The 21,846-nt window shown below is 40.1% G+C and overlaps 1 protein-coding gene across 1 annotated transcript; it reads right to left on the bottom strand.

Annotated features, from left to right (window-relative positions):
* Positions 1–2,914: 2,914 nt before the first annotated feature.
* On the bottom strand, positions 2,915–16,690 carry PIGA (phosphatidylinositol glycan anchor biosynthesis class A). The gene is made up of 6 exons (XM_028130282.2): positions 16,543–16,690; positions 15,271–16,046; positions 10,394–10,526; positions 9,508–9,640; positions 9,130–9,336; positions 2,915–5,219 (listed from the first exon to the last, which is right to left on the bottom strand). The coding sequence occupies exons 2-6, from the start codon at positions 15,983–15,985 to the stop codon at positions 4,953–4,955; spliced, it is 1,455 nt and encodes a 484-aa protein (XP_027986083.2). The 5' UTR covers positions 15,986–16,046; positions 16,543–16,690; the 3' UTR covers positions 2,915–4,952.
* Between the last annotated feature and the right edge of the window lie 5,156 nt (positions 16,691–21,846).

Below are 21,846 nucleotides of genomic sequence, written 5' to 3' on the forward strand. Positions count from 1 at the left end.
TGTTGGAAGGCAGGATTGGAAAGAAAACAAACTTCTCAGATCCCATGGGGAACAAGGCAAGTTTTTAAGTTCATACAAAGAAGTACAAATATATCCTATGTTCTTGGTGGGAAGTACTAGCTCCTGGAACACTTCATTTTTTCTTCATTCTGGGGTTCATGGGAGATAAAGTCCAATTCTAAACTATGACCAGTTACAAAAGACCATTTACTCTAAGGCAGTATTTGTAACGGGCCCACCTCGGATGGCTCTCCAAGTGGAAGTGTCATACTGGAAGCATTAGACCACTTACTGTAATCATTTCATCCAGGACAAGGATCCCCAATAAGATAATTCCCCATTTCAAGTGTTCATAAAGGTGGTACCTCTCTCTGGAAAATGCAAGCTATCCTTGATCATGGTAGAATTATAATGAAATGGATAATGAAGATCCCTAGGTTCTGGGTAAAGTACCCAAAGATTCTATGAATCTTCCCTAGTTGGTCAGTTGTAAGCCTAAAGGTTCAACATGCATCAGCTTGATTTCTTTTTAATTTTCCCCACCTAGGAAAGTTAGGTGAGGAGAATCTAGGTCTCCTCTTTCATTCTTGGCTGTATTAGATTTTCTCAATTTCTGCAACCAATTAGAAAAGATAAGCCAAAATAAAATTATAAGAGCAGATAAAATAAATCTCATGTAATAAATGCTTTATGCAAAAATATGGGAGTTTCCCCTAGCACTCAAATTAGAATGGCTACCTATATAAGAACTATTTCCCTATTCTTTGTTAAAAGGCTGGTGCATGAGAATACAGTCTTGAGTTAAAATACAGAGTACATCACTTCATTGTCAAAATAAGGATTCGTACCCTCTGATACAGCATGGAGGGACCTGAAGAGTATTATGCTAAGCAAAATAAACCAGTCAGAGAAAGACAAGTATCATGTGATTTAACTCATATGTGGAATCTAAAGAACAAAATAGATCCAGACATAGAACCATGGAACAGACTGTCGAATCTCAGAGGGAAGGTGAGGGTGGGTGGGTGGGAAGAGATCAACCGAAGAACTTATATGCATCTATGCATAACCCATGGACACAGACAATAGGGTGGTGAAGGCCTGGGGCGATGGAGGGGTGGGGGGCAGGCTAGACGGAATCAATGGGGGAAAAAAGGAGGACATATGTATAACTTTCAACAATAAAGATTTAAAAATTACATAAAGACCTTGCATTGTTTCTATTCTCAAGAACAGATATTAACATATAGGGTTGATTTTACCAAGCTTATATTAATTACCGGGTAGTGCCAGTGTACGAAAATACATGGATGAACGTAAGTATCTTAGCTGTTTTCATGTCTCTTTCTTCAACTATGCTCTATGGAAGGTATTTACTCATGTCAGTCCAGTGATATAGATTGTATTCTATAACATCATTCAATCTTGTTTTGGCCTTGAGTTTCATTTAAAACATGGCTGTAGTTTGTTTTACATACCAGAAAAGTTAGTCCTGAGAAGCTCAACTTTTTAAAGCTTCAAATGATATCTATACTATTTCTGAGAGACCACTTTTACATTTGAGATGGGTGTGAAAGACTACTTAAGGAGTCAATTCCCAGGATCTTTTACAGGAGATGAAATCATCTACAGCACCAGCGTGTCTCAGCCTCAGCACTATTGACATTTTGGGCCCGATCATTCTTTGTTGTTGGGCGCCATCCGAAAGCATTGATATCTAGCAGCATCCCTGACCTCTACACACTCGCTGCCAGTGCCCCACTCCCATCCAGTTGTAACAACCAGAAATGTGTCCAGACACTCACTGCTGGATGTCCCATAGGGACAAAATCGCCACCCCTTTTCAGCTCCCACATCCAGTTAACCACTGAGCCATAGTCAAACATAAATGAACAAGAAAAATGAACTCCCTAAAGTACTGATGACTACAAATCACATTCTGCATCGAACTTTAATTTTCAGAAGATCCTATTTTAAAAATCCAGCCACAGGATGATATAATACAACCACATCTATCCAATTCTTTTGGAAATGCAGAGGATAAAGAGGGCTTTAAAAATATTTCACCAGCCCAGCCAGTGTGGCTCAGTGGCTGAGCATCAACCTATGAACCAGGAAGTCATGGTTAGATTCCTGGTCAGGGCACATGCCCGGGTTGCGAGCTCAATCCCCAGTGTGGGGCGTTCAAGAGGCAGCTGATCAAGGATTCTCTCTTATCATTATCTCTCTCTCTCTCATTCTCACTCCCCCCCCCCTCCTTTCCTCTCTGAAATCAATAAAAATATATTTTTGAAAAAATATTTCACAAAAGTAAAAACAGATCCATATCCTGATTTGGCCAAAAATAAGTTTTGAAATAAGAGAAATCAGAATGTACCAGTGTAGGTGACTGCTTTCCAGCGCCTCCAACAAAAGGGGTTGGAGAAGATACATTTCTGTAAATAAAACCACAATTCAAATTTCTCTTAAAATAGCATACAAGGCAAAGTATAATTACGTAGTTCATATACACAACAGTTAACAGATGTATTCATTTGTCTCATGTGGTAACTCTAGCACAGTGCAAAACAAGGATTTGTTTGGATCAGGAAACAAAGGCACAATTGAGCTTGCTAACCCATGAGTAAAAGAGAGAATGTATTCTAGGAAAAAGAGATGACAGAGTAATTCGTCATCGAAAGGATATTTCCTTTTTTACTAAGAGACACAGCAACACATCAAATTGCACTGAAAAGATGACATGTTATAGAATTGTACACCTGAAGCCTATATAATTTTCTTAACCAATGTCACACCAATAAGTTCAAAAAAGCATTTTCTTAACAGAAAGCATAGAAGGGAAAGGGGAGGGGAACGCTGATAAACTAGTAAATAAAATTCTGGTCATAAAAAAGACAAACTCAGAAAATTGTGAAAATGTTATTTTGGTCTTTATTTTTCTAGGACATGTAGCATGTTTTCGTAAATCAGTTTTACATGTGCTACTTTTTGTAACATCATAAGAAATACATTTTTCATAAAATCCTCATTGCTTCAAATTCACTTTCAAATAAATGTAAGTAGAGGGTAGAACAATATGTTTCCACATATTGACCAGTGCAATACTGACAGTTTCAATGAAAGTATCTGGGAAGCCTGAAAATGATTTAGTAGAATAAGCAAATTTACTTCCATTTGTTAAAAAAAAAAAGAAAAATAATTTTAATTTGCAAATTATATATTTTACATTCAAGAACTTCAATGCCTATGTCCATCTGAAATAAATGACAATGATTTTGAAAATAATATGCCAAGAAACAAAAAGAAAAGAAAAAAAGTATGCCTTTGAAAATTGCTGAATAAAATCAAATGATAGTTACAGTTATAATTTGCTATAGTTTCTCACTTTATGGTGAAGATTGGCACTGTTTATCCCATATTTATATAAGTCAGTTTCTGTGCATAAAAACCCAATAAGATTTAATGGTTTGGGTCAGTCCATTTTTCCTTAATTAAAGAACTCCTAACTTCTAGATTTAAAAATTGCACTCCTGCATTTGTGTTTTAGTATGAAACATGAATATACTTCTTTATATCAGTGGCAACTAGTTCATAGGCATGTTAAGATACTTTTTAAAAAGTTGTGTAAATATTGTCATTTTTAAAAAATCCTGTACACAATCATAATACTGCCAGAATCTATGTAGTTTACCCAAACGGGCCTCTTTCTTTCCATTTCAGTCCTTTATCACAAAAACTTATTCGAAGGAGTTCAGTAAGACACACCATGTGGATAATTTGGGGTTTTAAAAACCCATGGCTCTGGGCAACAATTACAGTTAACAACACATCCATCCACAAAGAGACTTGTATCCCTTAAATTTTCAGACTCAATTCACCAGGAAAAAAACATTCTGGGGTAAAGACTTTTTTGCACACTGACAATACTTATCAGGTATCAGCTAGGCCACAAGTGAAGGGAAGTGACTTCTCCCAAAGGTAGAGGGTAGCAGCTGAGTTTGAGATGGCACATCTCATACATTCTGCTCGGAAAACGTGAAGGCATTTACAGAGAACTAAATTATGCACTGAAGGATGTGGAGGGTTTGTCTCTGCACTCTCATCAACAGTGGTATCGGTCCCTAGTAATTAAAAAGCAAACAGCATTTTCATAAACGCAACTGAAAATGAAGGCTCTACCTAGAAGAATGCACACAGCAGGATCATGGTACTCAGAGCGTATCGGCAACTGTTTCGTGGCATTAAAAGCATGAGCGTTTTTGGCATGTTGGATGGTTTACCATTTCCTGTCAAGTGACTACAATGAAGTGAGCCATTCGAGTGGTAAACAGGGAAAGCACCCTGGTCGTTCAGGGCAAAAAGCGTCTAGTTCAATGTTCTACACATAGTAGGTGCTTAAAGCAGGCTAGGAACTGGCAGACCTTCTTATTCAAGAAACCTGCCGATAATATGTAACACTTACTGAGTGTTCCCAATAAAAGGTTAAGAACATGACTTACGTATCTAATGAAGTTGCATGGACATGATTTAAAATAGTTCATAGTGTTGTTGTACTTCCCTAAAGGAAACGTGTAAACATCGGGTGAATATTTAATTAATGGCAGGACATTTAAATTGGCCAAAATAAAAAAATGCCCAGAAAACATTTGGCCCTTCAGCACCCAAAGCTCCCAAAATATGTGAAAACATTTCTGCTAGAAGGATTTCAGAAATCTGAAAAATATCATACCTGAGTGACTTAAGTAAGTTCTCTCTTAAATTTTAAATAAGTGCAAGGAGTTTCTACACTCAGGAATTGCATAAGTTACCTTTCCTCAAAGTAAAACATTGAATGATATAGAGGTAGTACAACTTACTAAATTAACTTTAAAAAAGGGGAAAAGCAAGGTTCTTTTCAATAGGCTTAATAGCACTGTTACAAATATTTAAAATCTTCCAATCCAGGCTTTCTTCTACCTGGTTTTGGACATTTCATTATTCCTGCCCCGTTTTCTACTATAAGGATATTGTTTAGTCCAGGCACCCTTTGGCCCTGTGGCATCGATTGCCACATCAATGAGAGAATCTGGAGTCATCCATCTCAGGAAAGTGAGGAAGAGAAAGTTGAACATGGCCAACAAAGCAAAAATGCAGCCTGTTACTGGACCGCAGTGAGACATGAGTCTGTCCAGTCGTCTGTCCATTGGTAACACAGTTTCTCCTGCCACACGATTGTACACCTGGTGGAAGAGAGGCCGAGAATGAGCACTGTGATCTAAAATAAACAATGACCAGGAATGTTTTTATAGAAATAAACAGAAGTCGCTTACATTTCGCTGCTGTTGTTATACAACTGATGTGGTTCATGATATTCATTACAGTAATTTATTGCCTTTTAATTCGACACTCATGGAGTGCTTATTCTGGACAAAACACCAGGCTAGATGCCATGTGATACAAAGACAGACATGCCACAGCTCCTGTCTCCCAGGGGATCACCATCAATTTTAACCCAACTATGAGAATTCTGAAGTCCCGAGAGGTTGGAACTGCTCTTCAGGTCACCTCTGTGGAGGCCATATTTAATTCAGCAGTGACTCCCTGAAGCAAGGCTGGCCTTCTAATCCTTGGCTTGGCTGAGAAGCTCTTTCCACTATCTGGTAGACACCAATCACAATCAGAGAGTGACAATCTAGTGTGCTTCTTTCTGGGTACAGAGTGGCTCCTCTTTCAACAGCTACATGAGGCCTGCTGCTGAGCACAGATGGTGAGAATATACAGAAACATTTCATGGATTCCAAATAAAAGAAGGGGAAAAGAGATGGGGGAAATCTTAGTAGATGGTATAGGTCAGGGGTGGGGAACCTTTTTTTCTGTCAAGAGGCATTTGGATATTTTTAACATCATTTGCTTAATAACTCACTTAATATAAATTTACGTTGCTATGAAAAAAGCTCCTAGATTTACTGAATTTCGAGTCCCACCTGCAGTTGCCTTGGCAGAGCCAAACCAAATGATTTCTCAGGCTTTATACGGCCCGTGGGCCAGATTTCCGCCCCCGCTCCTCCCCTTGGTATAGGTCAAACACTGGCAAAGAAAACAAAGTTTATTGCTGAGAATTGATAGTAGGTGGCTTGCTTTTTAAATCATTAGGCACTAAACTTGGAAATATTTTTAAAAAACACACAAAGATCTTTAAACATACTTATTTGAACACATCAAATGAGCCAGCATTAATTTTAATTATATTTGAGCATTAGTTGTGCTCCTTCTCATGTATCAATGAGATCTGTAAAGAATCTCCTTTTGAACTCAAGAAAATTATGTGCAGTACAAGTTCTGTAGACCAATGGCCTTTGAAAGATACGGGATGTTTCATCTAGCTCTTCTACCCCAAGGATATTTAGAATACTTTTGAATCAGAATTATGTTGCGAATTATACTGAGAATGGTGAATCAAAATTGTTCAATTTTCTAAAAAGCAGTTAAACTAAGAAGGAGGAGTTGAAAGGGATCAAAATGTCCTGTGTGGGATGGGTAGAATTAAAAGAGCAACTAAAAACTGACCTGTGTGTTCACCTTTATTTCTAGGTCAATTAATTTATGATCTTAAGCTACAAAGTAATTTACCACTATGAAGAGAATAATAGGTTAATGCATTACAGACAAGGAATGTTTTCTGAATGTATACTATAAATCATCATCCTATCTAATGAAAGTAATATGCAAATTGACCATCACTCCAACACACAAGATGGCCGCCCCCATGTGGACACAAGAAGGCTGCCACAAGATGGCCAGCAGGGGAGGGCAGTTGTAGGCGATCAGGCCTGCAGGGGAGGACAGTTGGGGGAGACCCAGGCTTGCAGGGGAGGGCAGTTAGGGGGGACCAGACCTGCAAGGGTGGGCAGTTGGGGGAACCAGGCTGGCAAGGGAGGGCAGTTAGGGGTGACCGGGCCAGCAGGGGAGGGCAGTTGGGGGTGACCAGGCCTGCAGGGGAGGACAGTTAGGGTGACCAGGTCAGCAGGGGAGAGCATTTAGAGGTGACCAGGCTGGCAGGGGAGGGCAGTTAGAGGCAATCGGGCCGGCAGAGGACCAGTTAGGCGTCGATCAGGCTGGCAGGGGAGTGGTTGGAGGTGATCAGGCTGGCAGGCAGAAGCAGTTAGGGGCAATCAGGCAGGCAAGCAGGTGAGTGGTTGGTAGCCAGCAGTCCTGGACTGTGAGAGGGATCCTAGATTGGAGAGGGTGCAGGCTGGGCTGAGGGACACTGCCCCCCGCCGCCGCCGCCCCCCCCCTGCACGAATTTCATGCACCGGACCTCTAGTAGAGTATAAAACAGAGAAAATACAGATGTTTCACTATTAACTTTTAGCAAAACTAAAAGAAAATATGTGGTTAAAAATAATACTAATTAGCTCCTTTAATATATGCTAACATACTGTCACCAGAGATCTTTGCCCCGAACTTAGTATCTACAGTAGCTCAGACTTCCGAGGTTTACATGATGTGATCAAGAAAGTGAAGTCACAACTTACAAAGCCATGGTTACCAAGCAAAGTAGAGTCTCACTGAAAAAAAAACAAAAAACTGTCTAACCAAATATCCCTGCCAACCATCCCCAAATTCCACCTCCGCTCCTAAAGGGTCATATTAGAATCAAGGGAGTGGCTGGGGTGGAGGGAGGCAGGGTGGCAGAAGGTTGGAATGAACAGCTCCTGAAAAGGCTTTCTAGGTGATTCTGACATGTATTCCTGGCAGGTAATCAGTGCTACACTCCAACCTCCAAAAGAAAAAGGCTGTTATTTCAGATGGGTCGAGATATTGTAAAACTCCTACAAGGTGAGAGTGTCTCAGAGACATTTCAGTCAAAACTGTTAACTCAGCTCGGCTGGCATGGCTCAGTGGTTGAGTGTCGACCCATGAACCAGGAGGTCAAGATTTGATTCCAGGTCGGGGCACATGCTCAGGTTTCCGGCTCGATCCCCAGTAGAGGGTGTGCAGGAGGCAGCCAATTGATGATTCTCTCTCATCATTGCTGTTTCTATCTCCCTCTCCTCTCCTCAATCAATAAAAATATATATATATTTTTAAAAACTGTTTACTCAAATATCTCACATTTCAATGGAAAAATGTATATGATAATTTTTAGAGATAAAAGAGTTTTCCTGCACTTATATTCAAATATGAGTTCATCTTATGCACGGGAATTTATAAATTAAACCAGATAAGAGAGGCTTACAGTAAAGAGCTATTCTGCCCCCTCGGCTGCTCCATCTTGCTCTCTATTCTGGCTAGAAACTAGCTGCTCCACTGAGTACAGTGAGAGCATAAAGCACCCATCTAAACTACTATCTCCTCCATGCTCCCAACTGACTGAGCTCCTGGTTCACAATTTCTATATTCTAAGAAGCAGAGTGTTTCCTCCAGTGTATTACGTGGTAATAAGAGGCATGAAGCAGACAAAGTAATGAGAGTAAACAAAGGACAAAACCAAGTGGAATGAGTGAAGTCCCTAACTTGAAACCAGGAAGCATTTCCCACAATCACACTCTCCCACCTGAGGGTATTAATCTATATCATGCACCTATCCTTCTGGAAATTCTCTATTACTGCTTTTTCTGTGTGATCATACTCCTGACATTTGTCATGTGCATTTTGAATTCTAACTTATTATGTTCTCAATGAGCCCAAAGCTGAAAAAATCCTTTTCCTGTAGAAAATCACAGTAGTTAGCACAAGCAACACAAGTGTTTTAGGAAAAGCCTGAATTAAATATTTGCAAGTTACAGAGTTGCTGCAACCAGACTAAGTAAAACCATATATTTAGAATACTTTAGTATTCTAAACAGCCTCAAGAAAACATCTTATAGTAGATTTTAATATTACTTCTGCCTCTAACAGCTGTGACTTCCAGAAAATTAAGTATAGATGGCATTACTACTACTTTCAGATGTCAAATGCAATGATTTGACGAGAAATGTAAATATACCAAAAGTACACAGTTCACTTCTTTTCATTTGGGAGAGACTTCATGAACGTAAGCAATAGAACAAAAATGGTAAACCTATACGAGAAAAAGCCAACGTGTACATGAAACCTCAGGAATTCAGACACAATCATCAAATACCCTTTTCTGGGCAAGTGACATACTTTTTCTGTTCTCTCCGCAACATTCCTCCAGGTGTAGAAAGTCTTTACTATGTTATGGATTTTTTCTGGATCTGGCAATACTCCGGACTTCAGTTGGGAAATAGCTTTTTCCAATCCCTCACACAAGGATTTTACAGAAGGCTCGCATAAAATAATAAGATTTTCTGGAAGTACTTCAGGAATTCCACCAACCCTGGTACTTACAACCTTAAAAGGAAAAATAGAAAAGAAAAAAAAAACACACACATTGTCCAGCACAATTCACATCTCAGGAAAATAAGCAAAACCAACTTAAAAAGTTACTACAGAATGTGTCTGATTAGTTTTCAACATACATGCACAGAAATCCCAATAATGTAAGCCCTCAAAGCTTTTTACCTGTAAACCACAACTGGCTGCTTCCACAATGGCCATGCAGAATGCTTCAGTAAGGGAAGTATTAAGAAAAATATGTCCTTGAACTAAGACATTTCTAACATCCTTGTGTTCTAAGGCTCCCAAGAGACGCACTCTGATTTTTGAAATGAGAGAAGAAAGAGGACAGTGAAAATTATGCTATGGACGAAAGGAATGTAATTTATAAGCCAAGAGTGCTATTCATATTATACTCAGACTTTTACTGGTCCTAATGATTTCCACCACAAAAAATTAATATTGCCAAACTCTGATCTAAAACAAACAGTCTTATTAAGTAGGTTGGTTAAAACGCAAACAGCTAACATAGTTCTCACTTTCATCACACATCAAATTTCATCGTTTCCAAAGTGAGTTTGCATTTAATGGAAATATTAATACACTTTAATGAGTAAATGTTAGTGTCATTTCTAAACAGGAGAACATCCCCTTTAAGCTGATTTTTCACAGGCACACCCCTCGCTGGTATCCAAGTTACTGAGGAAGAGAAATGTTCACATCTGTATGTACAGAGGAACTGACATGATTTGGGCCATGCTATGTATTTATTTTTTTTAAATATTTATCTCTTAAACACAGCTTGAACATCTCTTTGTGCCTTCCAGAATCCTTCCAATCACCGCCCCGTACAGTCAAGTAATACTGGGCTAACAACAACAACAACAAAATGTGAATTCTTTAATTAGGGTTTCCCATTTTATGTATGTATTTTTTAAAAAATAGGCCTTGTACTACATTTTACATCAAATACAGGTAGGAAAAGCAGCCCACTTAATGCAGGCATGTAGCCAAAACCCAATTTAGGTCACTGATATTTTCTCACCCAAGACAATATGGAAGCCATCAATACCTGTCATGTAGCTGGTATCTTTCCCGTACTTCTTCCAAAATTATTCTCTTTGGTCCCTCTCCTCCAATTATGAAATTTAAATCTTGGTATTTCTGACAGAGTTCAGGGATTATACCACTAAGCAAATCGGTGCCTGGAAATAGAAAATAAAGTTAAATGTTGGAGATGTTAATATTTAAACTTTTTTTAAAAATCATCAGAACTACTGCGAATCCACCCACTTTGAAAAGTATTAGCTATGCCCTCCTTATGTAGAGAAATGAATCTCTTAAACCTTTCCTGGGAGGGTAGAATCATTCACAAACTGCCAGAAGTCCCCCAAGAGTTGCAATTCTTAAAGATACACACACTGGCATCCATTGTTACCTTCCATACATCAATACGTGTACTATGCTGTTTTCATTTCAATATAATGTTCACTTGCGTTTATACATTGCTCATTCATAGAAAAGGTATTTGAGGTAGCTAACGTTTGAGTTCAAGTTTTTTGCAGAGCAGGACAGCTGAATGGAGATCTAGACCTCGTGCCAGCCTTTTAACAAGCAAGGTCCTTGATGATGGGAAAGTTTCGTGATACAGAATATTAAGAGGCCTGTGTATGTAAAGTCCAAGATCTCTTTCCTCTATGAAGTTCTACTACCTATGATTCCACTTCCTGACACAGGAAAGGTGATAAGCAACAAAGTATAACTGCTGTCTTCACTTTGTGCAGAACGCAATTTATACAGAGGATTCTGCAGTGAACACTATGGTATTAGCAAAATTTAAAAGAATAGTCCATCCAATCCCGCTATAGCCCACTTCCCCAAAGGAGGGTAAGTGAAGGTGGCAGGAGCCATCAGCCAGGCCATTACATTCCAGAGAACAGAAGTATGCATCTTTGTTCTTTTTTTTCCTAATGAAACATCTACACTAATAAAAGAGAAAGATGCAAATTGACCGTACCTTCACAACGCTCACCAGCCAATCAGGAGTGGGTATGCAAATTAACCCAACAAAGATGTTGGGTTAATTTGCATACACAGGCGTCCCGCACTGCCCTAGCTGCTCAGGCCTCTGGGCAGCGTGGGAAGGTGGAAAGGCAGCTCGGAGCCCGAGCAAAGGCGGAAAGGCGGCTCCAGGACGGAGCAAAGGTGGTGCCGGCAGCCAGGGGAAGGAAGGCCCATTCTTGCACGAATCTTTATGCATCGGGCCTCTAGTTTTTCTTATAATATTTAAATACAACCTCAGTTATGTGAAGCAATAAAATAAATCATGCCCTACTAGTCTGAAAGTGGCTATCCAAAGTGATAGCAATGTTGACACTATTTGAGAAGTTAACTCATTAACAATTATGAATTGTACACAAAGTAAAAATGCAAAACCACCCAGGTGGCTTATTAAAGAAATGCATATATACACATACATACACACTATCAGAATTGCACTATCAATCTCCCCAAATATAAGCAGGTCAATTATAAAAAAGATGGTGGGAGATATACAGGGTATCCCCCCAAAAAAATGTATACGCACTTTAACAGATACATCGCTCAATTTTGAAAATGTATTTTAATAAACACTGCCCTTATAATTATTCAAAGTGTGTGTATATACTTTTTGAGACACCCTATAAATAGGTCATTTTTATGAAGTAATTCAAAATAGGATTTAAGTACACTCTTGCTAGTATTTTCAAAATGATTGCACTAGCAAACATAAATTAACATGTGGTTTTTCTGAATTATGAAGGCTTCTCATTAAAATCTGAGCTATCTTTGCTTCAAGTCTATTACCAAATTTATCAATTGGATTTCTAGATGAACAAGAAAGTGGCTTAATGACTTTTAACATTTAGCCTCCTATAATTCTTTCATGTTATTTCTTTCTTTCCCCACTCTCCCTTCTAATACAAATGTTAAAAACCCATTCTTTAAGTAAAAACAAACACATATAGAGTAATAATAATAATTACTGATAATAGCTAACATTTACTGAGTGCTATGTCAGGCAATATACTTTAAATATACTATGTCATTTATTCCTGACAACTGCCTTATAAGAAATGGAACTGATTAATATTGTCAATTATCTATAATATTATTCTAAGAATAAAAGGTTTTTTCCCCACAATAAAAAATGTTCTGGTGCCTCTAAGAAGAGCTTAACACAGTGGAACATACAAAAGGACTTTCAATCTCCGGTTACCCAAAATGGACAAGGAAACTTCCTGATTCGAACTGTCTTAAATATCAATCTAACAGTATTTTAAAGAATCTTCTGAAACTATACTTAAGATAATGGTGGCTGGGCCAGGGTGGAGGAAAGGGACCTTAACCCAGGATGAGCTGAACTCATGTTTGTTATCTGTTACTTACTGTGTAACCTGAGCGAATTACTTACCCTCTCTGAGACTGTCTGTTACATGCACATAACAGATACCCTACAGCTGCTGGGAGGGTCAAGTGAAGCAGTGCACCATGCACAGGCTCTATCAACTGCAGAACATAAACATAAGCTGTCATTACCACTGTCAGCGGAAGTGGGTTGTGCCTGCACATTCGCAGCAGCACTGTGAACCCTCACTGAGCAGAAAGAAAAGAGGGAAGAAGCCAGCCAGGAAAGCTGGGTGAGAAGAATTTTGATTTCTCCTGTTCCTTACTTAATACATTCCAGTGGACTTTTCATATCTGAACACCTAAGGAAACTAATGTGTTAATCATTAATGGACCATTAATAGAACTGCTCACTTCTGGGCTACAGAATGTTAATCTTTGCATGATGTCTAGCATATGGAAAGGGTTCAATAAGTGTTTAAGTTTTTGAATTGAGAACAGGAAAGGCTATAACCTCACCCTGTTGGTACTGATCTCAGCTGGTTAAAATACCATAACTAGTGAAGTACATGCAACAGGTTTAATCATTGTATAGTTAATTTAGCTCTGATCCTCAACCATGCATGCATCATACTTCCTTAGCTAGCTATCCCACAAAGATATACTATTTGATTAGCAAACATTGTAAACACATTTTCTAAGTTACAACAAACACATCAGCAATATCAGAATCCAGAATGCTGGTCAACTATATCTTCTTGGTTAGAGGATGACATCTCATTGCTTTTAACCCAGAAAAAGCAGTTCAGTAAGTTTTCTCACCAACCTCTGCTTAAGAGCCCGACCAACCACGGTTCTCTGTGACAACGGCCCTAGTACATCTGTCCACTTCTGATCCCACCACTAACCTTAACACTTACCAAGAATCAGCGGTGTTGGCCCCAGATCTGTTTGATACCAGTTGCACCTGTTACTATGTTTGGCAATTTAATTAAAAGCACTGAAACTGACAAAATGAGTTTCTATGAAACTAAGCTGAACAGTTTGAAGAATCAAGTCACAGGAAAAAGCTCGTGTCATCTTAGGGGGTATCCTAAACCACTATGTAAAACCAAAAACAGATGAACATCTGGAAGCACGTTACTTCGTATGGCTTTAGGTTCTCACCCCATTTAAAAGAAGCCAAACTGGCAATTGTAAATGGTGCTTTTTGAGCATAACTGTGCAGGAAAAACGATGCAGCTAAAATCAGTGCACCTGCACTCTTAAGCCTGAAGGCCTACAACAAACTATTGGTATTTCAGTGCACATTAATAATATTTGGAGTTGAACTCACATATTTAAGGGGAGGTTATATAGTATCTTGTTAATGATTCCCTACTTTAATTCTGATTACTGGATAGGTTTTCAAAGAGCATCCAGAAAACCATTTATGTTTGGATTAACCAGACTGTTTCAGCCAGTAAATGAGGCTCTACAAATTCTATTGCAGGGACATGAAGTGCTGCAGAGGCACTAAAAAAGTCCTTCTTGATAACAGCGAACACTCATCAAATACAAACTGGGCTAAGCGCTTCATAGGAACCATCAATGACTTCTCCCATGATTCCCTCTGTTACCCAAATTACACAAATGAAAACACTGAGACTCAGAGATGTTTTGTAGCTTGTCCTCAGTCACACAGTGGGACAGCTCTAGTCCTTTCCTTCATCACTTACCTGACAATATGTCACTAACGTCTTATCTATGATTAAATGAAATACAAAACAGTCATGGCAGAACAAGCTCAATGATTTTGAATATATACATAAAAAAGACAGGAAAGCTATAAATTAAAATATTCACTATAGTCATTCCTGAATAGTACAGTAACGGTTGATTTTAGTTTTCACTTTTGTGCTTTTCTTCGTTTTCAAAATATCTGCGAAGAAAAGACATTACTTTTGCAATTAGAAATTGGAGGTGGCCCCGGCCCTGTACTTCTTACTGCATGCCCAGGGCTGTTTTAACTTTAAAAAAAACCTGATCCAGGTACAGCCAGTGTGGCTCAGTGGTTGAGTGTCGACCTATGGAACCAAGAGGTCATGGTTCGATTCCTGGTCAGGGTACATGCTGGAGCTGTGGACTCGATCCCTAGTAGGGTGCGTGCAGGAGGCAGCCGTTCGATGATTCTCTCTCATCATTGATGTTTCCACCTCTCTATCCCTCTCCCTTCCTCTCGCTGAGATCAATAAAAACATATTTAAAAAAATAAAATTATTAAAGACCTGATCCTGATCTGTTAAACAGCATCAGGTTGGTTTTATTTTTAAGTAACTATTAAAATACCAAAGGTGGAGGGGCGGGGGGGGGGAGGAAGGCAGCATTCACCACTGTTCCAAAATGTTCTGACTATATAAAACAATATTCAACCTTTCTTTGCTATATTTAATGCAGTAGTCATCAAACCCGAAAACAAAATCAAAAGCCCAACAACCATCATAAACAAGTATTCAACAGCTTTCTAGAAGAAAAAAAAAAAGGCTGTGCAGTGCGACTGCAGCTATTGTTTCATTTCATTACCTTTTCTGTAAACAAGTCTGCTGACAATAACAATAGTCATGCTATCATGCCTTCTAAATGGGTCTGGAGTGAAGTCAGTAGGATCTACGGCATTGGGAATGACGGACACTATTTCAGGATTCAGTGCTGCTCTGAGCACAGTGTTTTCCTTACTAGTGTAAGAGACACAGATTATGTGGTTTGTGTCACAAAGAGATACAGTTAGCAGCTTGTTTGTGAGCACCGAGCTGACATCAGCAAATCCAAACAGGGAATGGTCCGTGAAGACGGTACGGAGCCCCATGGTCTTGGCGTGGAAGAGGGCGTCATGGGCCATGGCAGAAAAGGAACTATGTGAGTGGACTATGGTGACTCTCTCTCGAACAAATATGTACCTGAGCAAAGGCAGACTGTGAAAGAGGGTCGTGGCTGTAGACTGGTTGTACATGACTTTCAGAGGCAAGTAATAGACTTTGAGGCCTTTAGTGAGGTAACGGATGCCTTTTCGATTTCCGTAAGCGTGGGTGACAATTATGACTTTGTGTCCTCTTTCAATCAGGCACTGAGAGAGCTGGTAAATGTGGCTTTCCACGCCTCCCATATTCGGGTAGAAAAAGTCCGACACCATGCATATATTATGAGTACGAGTTCTACATGTGAAAAGATTTCCAGGGATAACAGGGTAGAGCGCAGCGGAGGGACCATGGCCGTGCCCACCTCCTCCTCGATAGGCCATGCTGAGACAGTTTAGGCATTAGTCCTGTACAGCAACCCAGTTAAGATATGTAATTTAGTACCTGAAAAAGAGAGGAAAACAGGATCTCAGCTCAGAGAACTACATTCTACGTCCCAAATCCAGATATAAATATGGCTTTAATATTCACGTAAATTTGCTAGCTTTTCCCCTAGAAATAAAACAAAGCACATCATGAATCGACACATTTAGGATTTACCAGCTTAGCATTTGCTATGTGCCATACAACTAAACTCCACCCCGCAATGCCTTTCTACCTTAATTTTGCTTTAAAAAGACTGCTACACATAATTTCAAAAAAAGCATTGATTACACCATCCCATATAACAATCTGTGGCTGTAGATTGGTTGTACATAACTTTCAGAGGCAAGTAATAGACTTTGTAACAAAGTAACAAACCAGTTCATTCCAATAATTACATATTAGGGTTCTTTACAGAAATAAGGTGCCAACCCCACTCGAGAACTTAGCCACTGATTCAATGAATCTCATCAAGTTCTGCTGGTTTGACCTTTGCGTGGTTCACACTAAAATATACCTGGAGCCGGAGCTGTCTTTTTGAGAGCAGTTTTTCTCAAGTGCCACGGGTAGCACATGCTGCAGACATCCGCTTTTCTTCTGTACTCAGGGATGGTGATCATCAAACTACTCCCTTCATGTTCAACTTTCTTTCAGTTACATGGGCCTTTCTGCCACGAGTGTCCCTCCCTTCAGTTTGGAGTCTGAAGATAAAGACTGAACTAGAGCCCAGCCGGCGTGGCTCAGTGGTTGAGCAACAACCTATGAACCAGGAGGTCACGGTTCGATTCCCGGTCAGGGCTCGATTCCCGGTCAGGGCACAGGCCCGGGTTGCAGGCTTGATCCCCAGTGTGGGGCGTGCAGGAGGCAGCTGATCCATGATTCTCTCTCATCATGGATGTTTCTCTCTCTCTCTTCCTCGCCCTCCTCTCTGAAATCAATAAAAATATATTTTTAAAAAGACGAGAGATTGGCTGAATCTGGGACCATGTTTATCTCAGGGGAATCCTAGATTCATATCAGTGCAAAATACCCACTCAAATACTCAGTACTATTACAGATTTTTAGACTTTTAAAGCCAGAGTATTGGAAACCTATTGAAACTCTCCCTCAGCTTCACAAATGAGATTTCCATGCTCTCAGAAACTCAACTATACAATGGGAAGCCATCTTAACCGTCTAACTTTCCAATTTCACCAGAACGCTCATAAAATGCAAATTAACTGCAGGTGTAAAGTCTTATCTATTCTCGCCAACAAATGAATCTATATTTTAAATATAAGGCGTCCCAAAAATCTATACACACACTTTGAATAACTATAAAGGCACTGTTTATTAAAATGCATTTCATTTTCAAAATTGAGCTATCAGCTCTTAAAGTATGAATACATTTTTGGGGGGGACACTTTGTATAGTCTCAGAAATACTCTGTGTTTGTTGACGGGAATTTACTAATTATGATTCAATATTATCAAATACTGAGACGCTTCAAGTTTGTACTTTTAAGTGGCTTCACCAACATTTTGTGGTTTGTCACCTAAATCCGGATTTCAAGCTCCAGTCCATTTAAAGAGATTAATGATAACGAAAACAGTGAGTGATGAACCAAAAGAGATCAGTTCTTCATCAACCTCCGATGTTCTGTGGGGAGTCTGCCTGCTTCCATCCGGTTCCACCTAACAGCTTTATGGTGTAAAAACTCAACAACCGGTACATTCACAAAATCTTAGCTTTTCAAGCTAAGGAGAGGCTAGGAGATCTAGCGCACACCTCTTCCTCCAGAAATGAAAAGCCCGGTAAGTTGAGCGATTGGTCCAGGGTCCCCATCTAGCCACTTAAGTGGCGAAGGCGAGATAGCCATCAAGTCTCTACCCTGGCCGAGGGGTCCCTGGCCAGTCATTAGCAGCCGAGGTGCCCAAGGAGCCTTAGGGAGACCCAGCGGGGGCTTGGGGTCAAGAGGACGGGGCTTCCACCCACCCCCGGGTACTGCCCCGGCTTTATTCACTGAGAGGACACTGGGGAGCGCCAGTGTCAAGGAAGGGAAGACCCGGCTCCACTAAGTCTGCCCCGGCGAGTCCTCAGCCCTACTGGAATACAGAGACCCTCGCCCCGGACTCCCGAGCCACAAGCCGGGCCGGCCCCGCCCCTCCACGGCCAGCCAAGCTCCCACGGGGGCAGTCCTGTCCCACCCGGAAGCGGCGGAGAGTGCCGGCAGGAGCAGGTCAGACGCGCACTTACCGGCGAGTCCTATGGCCGCCAGTGTCCGGACCTCCCGCGGCAGCAGCTGGAGTCCCACCCCTCTGCTCCCAAACACCAATCCCGGGCGTCCGCGCCCGAGCACCGCGCCCCCGAAGCAGCCAATGACAAAGAGGCGCCGGAATCACGTGCAGGAGCGGCGCTCAGACCCCACTCCTCCGCTTGGGCTGCAACTTCAGCGCGCATGCGCATGTCTCCACAAAGTTACGGAAGAATTGCTGTCTCCGCATTGAAAGCAGTAATCGCTGGTTTAACCTTTCGGATGAATACCTAATGTCGCGCACCTATAAAAATCGGCCGTGGTGTCTTGTTACACAAGCAGTCCTCCAGGGCCCCTCCGCATGGTACAGCGCCAGAATTCCCAGCGTGCCTCGCAGCGACCCGTTCGCGCTGCTGGGAGTTGTAGTCTGGTGGCCTTTGAAGGCAAGCCAGAACTTAGAGAAAACTAATTCCCAGAATGCACCGCAGTTCTAAAGCTGGATCTTGAGCAAGGTAGAGTGGTCAGGTGGGTTCGAACCTTGGTTGCCTGGTTACAGCGTTTCTTTTCTTGAAGCCTGTTCTCTCTGGCTTTGGATTGGAAAGATTCCGGTGGGGAGGCTATAGAAAGGTGGGGTCATGGTGTCATTCGGTTTCTGACTTATCTGCCACAGCAGAACCATTCTGGTTCTTACCACTCTGGTAGGGTTTTCCTGATGTAGCAAATGAAAATATACAAATAAGTCAAATCAGATTTTTAAAAACTTCGAATTTCAGATAAATAATTTTTATATAAGTATGTCCCAGATATTGGGGACTTTATAAAAAAAATTATACGTCGTGTATCTGACATTCAAATTTAACTGGACATTTTGTGTTTTATCTTGCAACTGTATACTCTGGAGAAAAAAAAAATCTGAGCTGAAATATCAACTCCCAATCAAACTGGTTCAACTGGCTATAGTGTTGCTTGGCCAAGAAGCTAATGAATCAGTGGGAGTGGTCTGATCCACCTTTCACTGTCCGTACTTGAAGTTCCCCAGCCCTGCCCTGCATACTTTTGAGAATGAATGCCTTCCTGGAAACCATCACTAACACCTCTTCCAAGCCAGTAGAAAACCTGTTCATCCCTGAAAATGTCAGCTCCTTTCTGACGCTCTCCCCAAACCTTCAGAGAGAAGTAAATCCTCCCTCTTTTGTATTTTGATAGTACTTTGGCCACTTGCTGATACAGCATTTACCAGGTGATATTCAAATTGTTTGTCTGGCTGCAGTCCCTCTTCCTCCTCAACCTGATTCTTGAAAACTTGTGTCTTCTTGGAAACTCACATGGACTTTCCCAAAACGGACAATTTGTATTTGCTTGTTAAATGTCTGCCTTCCCAGCCAGATAGTAAGCTGAGGCAGGGTCTGTTCCTGGTAATAGACAGGGACTAAGTTTTAGTTGTACTAATGAATTTCTTTATCCAATGCCAGCACAGTCCCTGACATATTATATCTCCAATAAAATGTATTGAAAATATTTTGTAGAGTATATCTCATAAAAATGACAGTGCAGTGATATAATTCAAAGAGCATTTTGGCTGTAGGATTTGAAGTGTATTAATGAGTTAAACTTAATGAGTAAGGTACAGGTAGGAGTGGATTCTCAGCTCTGTGTTATTGAAGCATCAGAGCATAAAGGTGATGAAGACTCAAGGATACTTATTCAAGCTTAATAACTTGAAGTTGGCTTCACAAATAACACTAATACTACCAGATGGTATACAACATTGCTTTGGTCTCCTTTTCATTTTTTGCAATAGGTGAAGACAAAGGGTGTGGGCAGACATCCTGAAAAGTATAAATGAGGGTTAAGCCTCATTTACTGAATCCCTGGTTTGCTACGGCCAGAGTTCTGATCACAATACAGTTTAGAAATTGTACCATGAATCTGCTAAGATCTTAATGCCAATACTTCTTCAAAAGAGTTGTGATGTTTTTTAAAATCAGAACAAATATTTATCTTTATCATCAGACATCTACTGAGTGCTTACTCTGTAAAAGATTTTGTGGGGAATACAAGGATTATTAAACATAGTCCATATGTTTTAAAACCTTTTTTTATCTTTCTATATAACTTTTACCAGTAGTATAAAGAAATTCATTTTTCTTGAAAGGTTCTTTGTGTTTAAATACTGTAGAATAAGATGACCTTTATAAATAGATATTCATAAAGATGCAGTGTTGCTGAGTCTCTGTGGGGAGGGGGTTGAGAAAACTTCAGGCTGTTCCAACAAAGGCTATAGAGTTCAACAAAGTCTGAAAACATTGAACATTCATCATGCTTCAATCTCTAACCTAGGTGCTGAGCATTAAAAGGCAAATAAATCATGATTCTGCACATGGTTCACAATCTCACGTGGGTACAAGACTCCATTTATAATCAGTTAAACCTTAAGCAAAGGTCTCTGTTTTCTAAAGCGAAAAGACGGTTGTAGCAGCAAAATTAAGTTATAAATCTGGGAATAATTCTAATTACAGTACAGTGTTCTTCCTGAATGTATGGTATCAAGGTATGCCTTTAGAGAATTTTCTTAGAAACCACTAAAAGTAGACTAAAATACTTACATGTCGTGTATTCTGATTATACTTCATAAAATAAAAAGGTAATCAGTAGCAGTTGTAATATAAAATGACCTATAAATGGAGAAAGTGTAAAATAAATAAGATCACCTTCCCTTGAAATTCAGCTCTTTGTAAATACATATGTAAATTAGTTCCATTGGATAATGTTGAAATGGGAAGGCGACACAGTTGTAGTGAGAGCCTGCTATCTATGTCTAAGTCACAAGGCAAGAAAAACCTGGCATGATCTTTACCACCAAGGAACCAAGACAAAGTTAAGGCATATGTAAGTATGATGAAAGGTAGTAAGTGATACGTGCCAGTGGAGAAACACAAAAAGAATCACTGGGAGTTCAGAGAGAAAGAGAGTTTCTAGCTACCAGCATTTAGCTAGTAGAAGTAAAGATGCTTATGCATCTTTTGGGAGCAAGACTATTCCAAGAACAACATGATCAAGGTACAGAGACAGGTGCTGACTGTTCAGTGGACAGTGCTGTATAATTAATTATACAGGGGACGGGTGAGGGAAGGGTTCAGACAGGAGAAATGTGGCATATCCAGTAAAGATTGGAACAAACTGGTAGAGGATCTTAGTAAGGAAAATGGACTTGATGTTGAGCCAGACTTCTGGCCAAGATGACGTTTTCAATTAATATTTTGAGATTCCTCACTCACCGTTCTGCTTTAAATGGAAAAATAAGAGATATAAGTGAGAAGATTAAAATGTTATAGCAATTATTTTAAAAAGAACATAAACACTTCCATGTATGAGAAACAGAACCAAAATGCAAAATGGTAATCAGTCAAAAGCCATGTAGGCCCTGGGCTCTGTATATGAAAGCAAGAACACATGGACCAAGGTTCAGCCCTTGTAGAATAATCGGCTAACGGAGTTCCACGTGTGGCCTTTGTGGGAGATTTACATTGGTGGCCATCAATGAACCACTTTCCAATATCCGCACTCTTGTCTAAGCCCCTCCCACAC

The sequence above is a fragment of the Eptesicus fuscus genome, chromosome 1 (genome assembly GCF_027574615.1).
Source record: "Eptesicus fuscus isolate TK198812 chromosome 1, DD_ASM_mEF_20220401, whole genome shotgun sequence".
Taxonomy (NCBI): domain Eukaryota; kingdom Metazoa; phylum Chordata; class Mammalia; order Chiroptera; family Vespertilionidae; genus Eptesicus; species Eptesicus fuscus.

Coding starts and splice junctions, on each gene's coding strand:
- PIGA (XM_028130282.2), bottom strand. CDS start 15,985: ATGGCCTATCGAGGAGGAGGTGGGCACGGCCATGGTCCCTCCGCTGCG. Junction 9,337..9,507: donor CAGCCAGTTGTGGTTTACAG/GTAAAAAGCTTT, acceptor TTTCCTTTTAAG/GTTGTAAGTACCAGGGTTGG. Junction 5,220..9,129: donor TTGCGGAGAGAACAGAAAAA/GTATGTCACTTG, acceptor CTCTTCCACCAG/GTGTACAATCGTGTGGCAGG.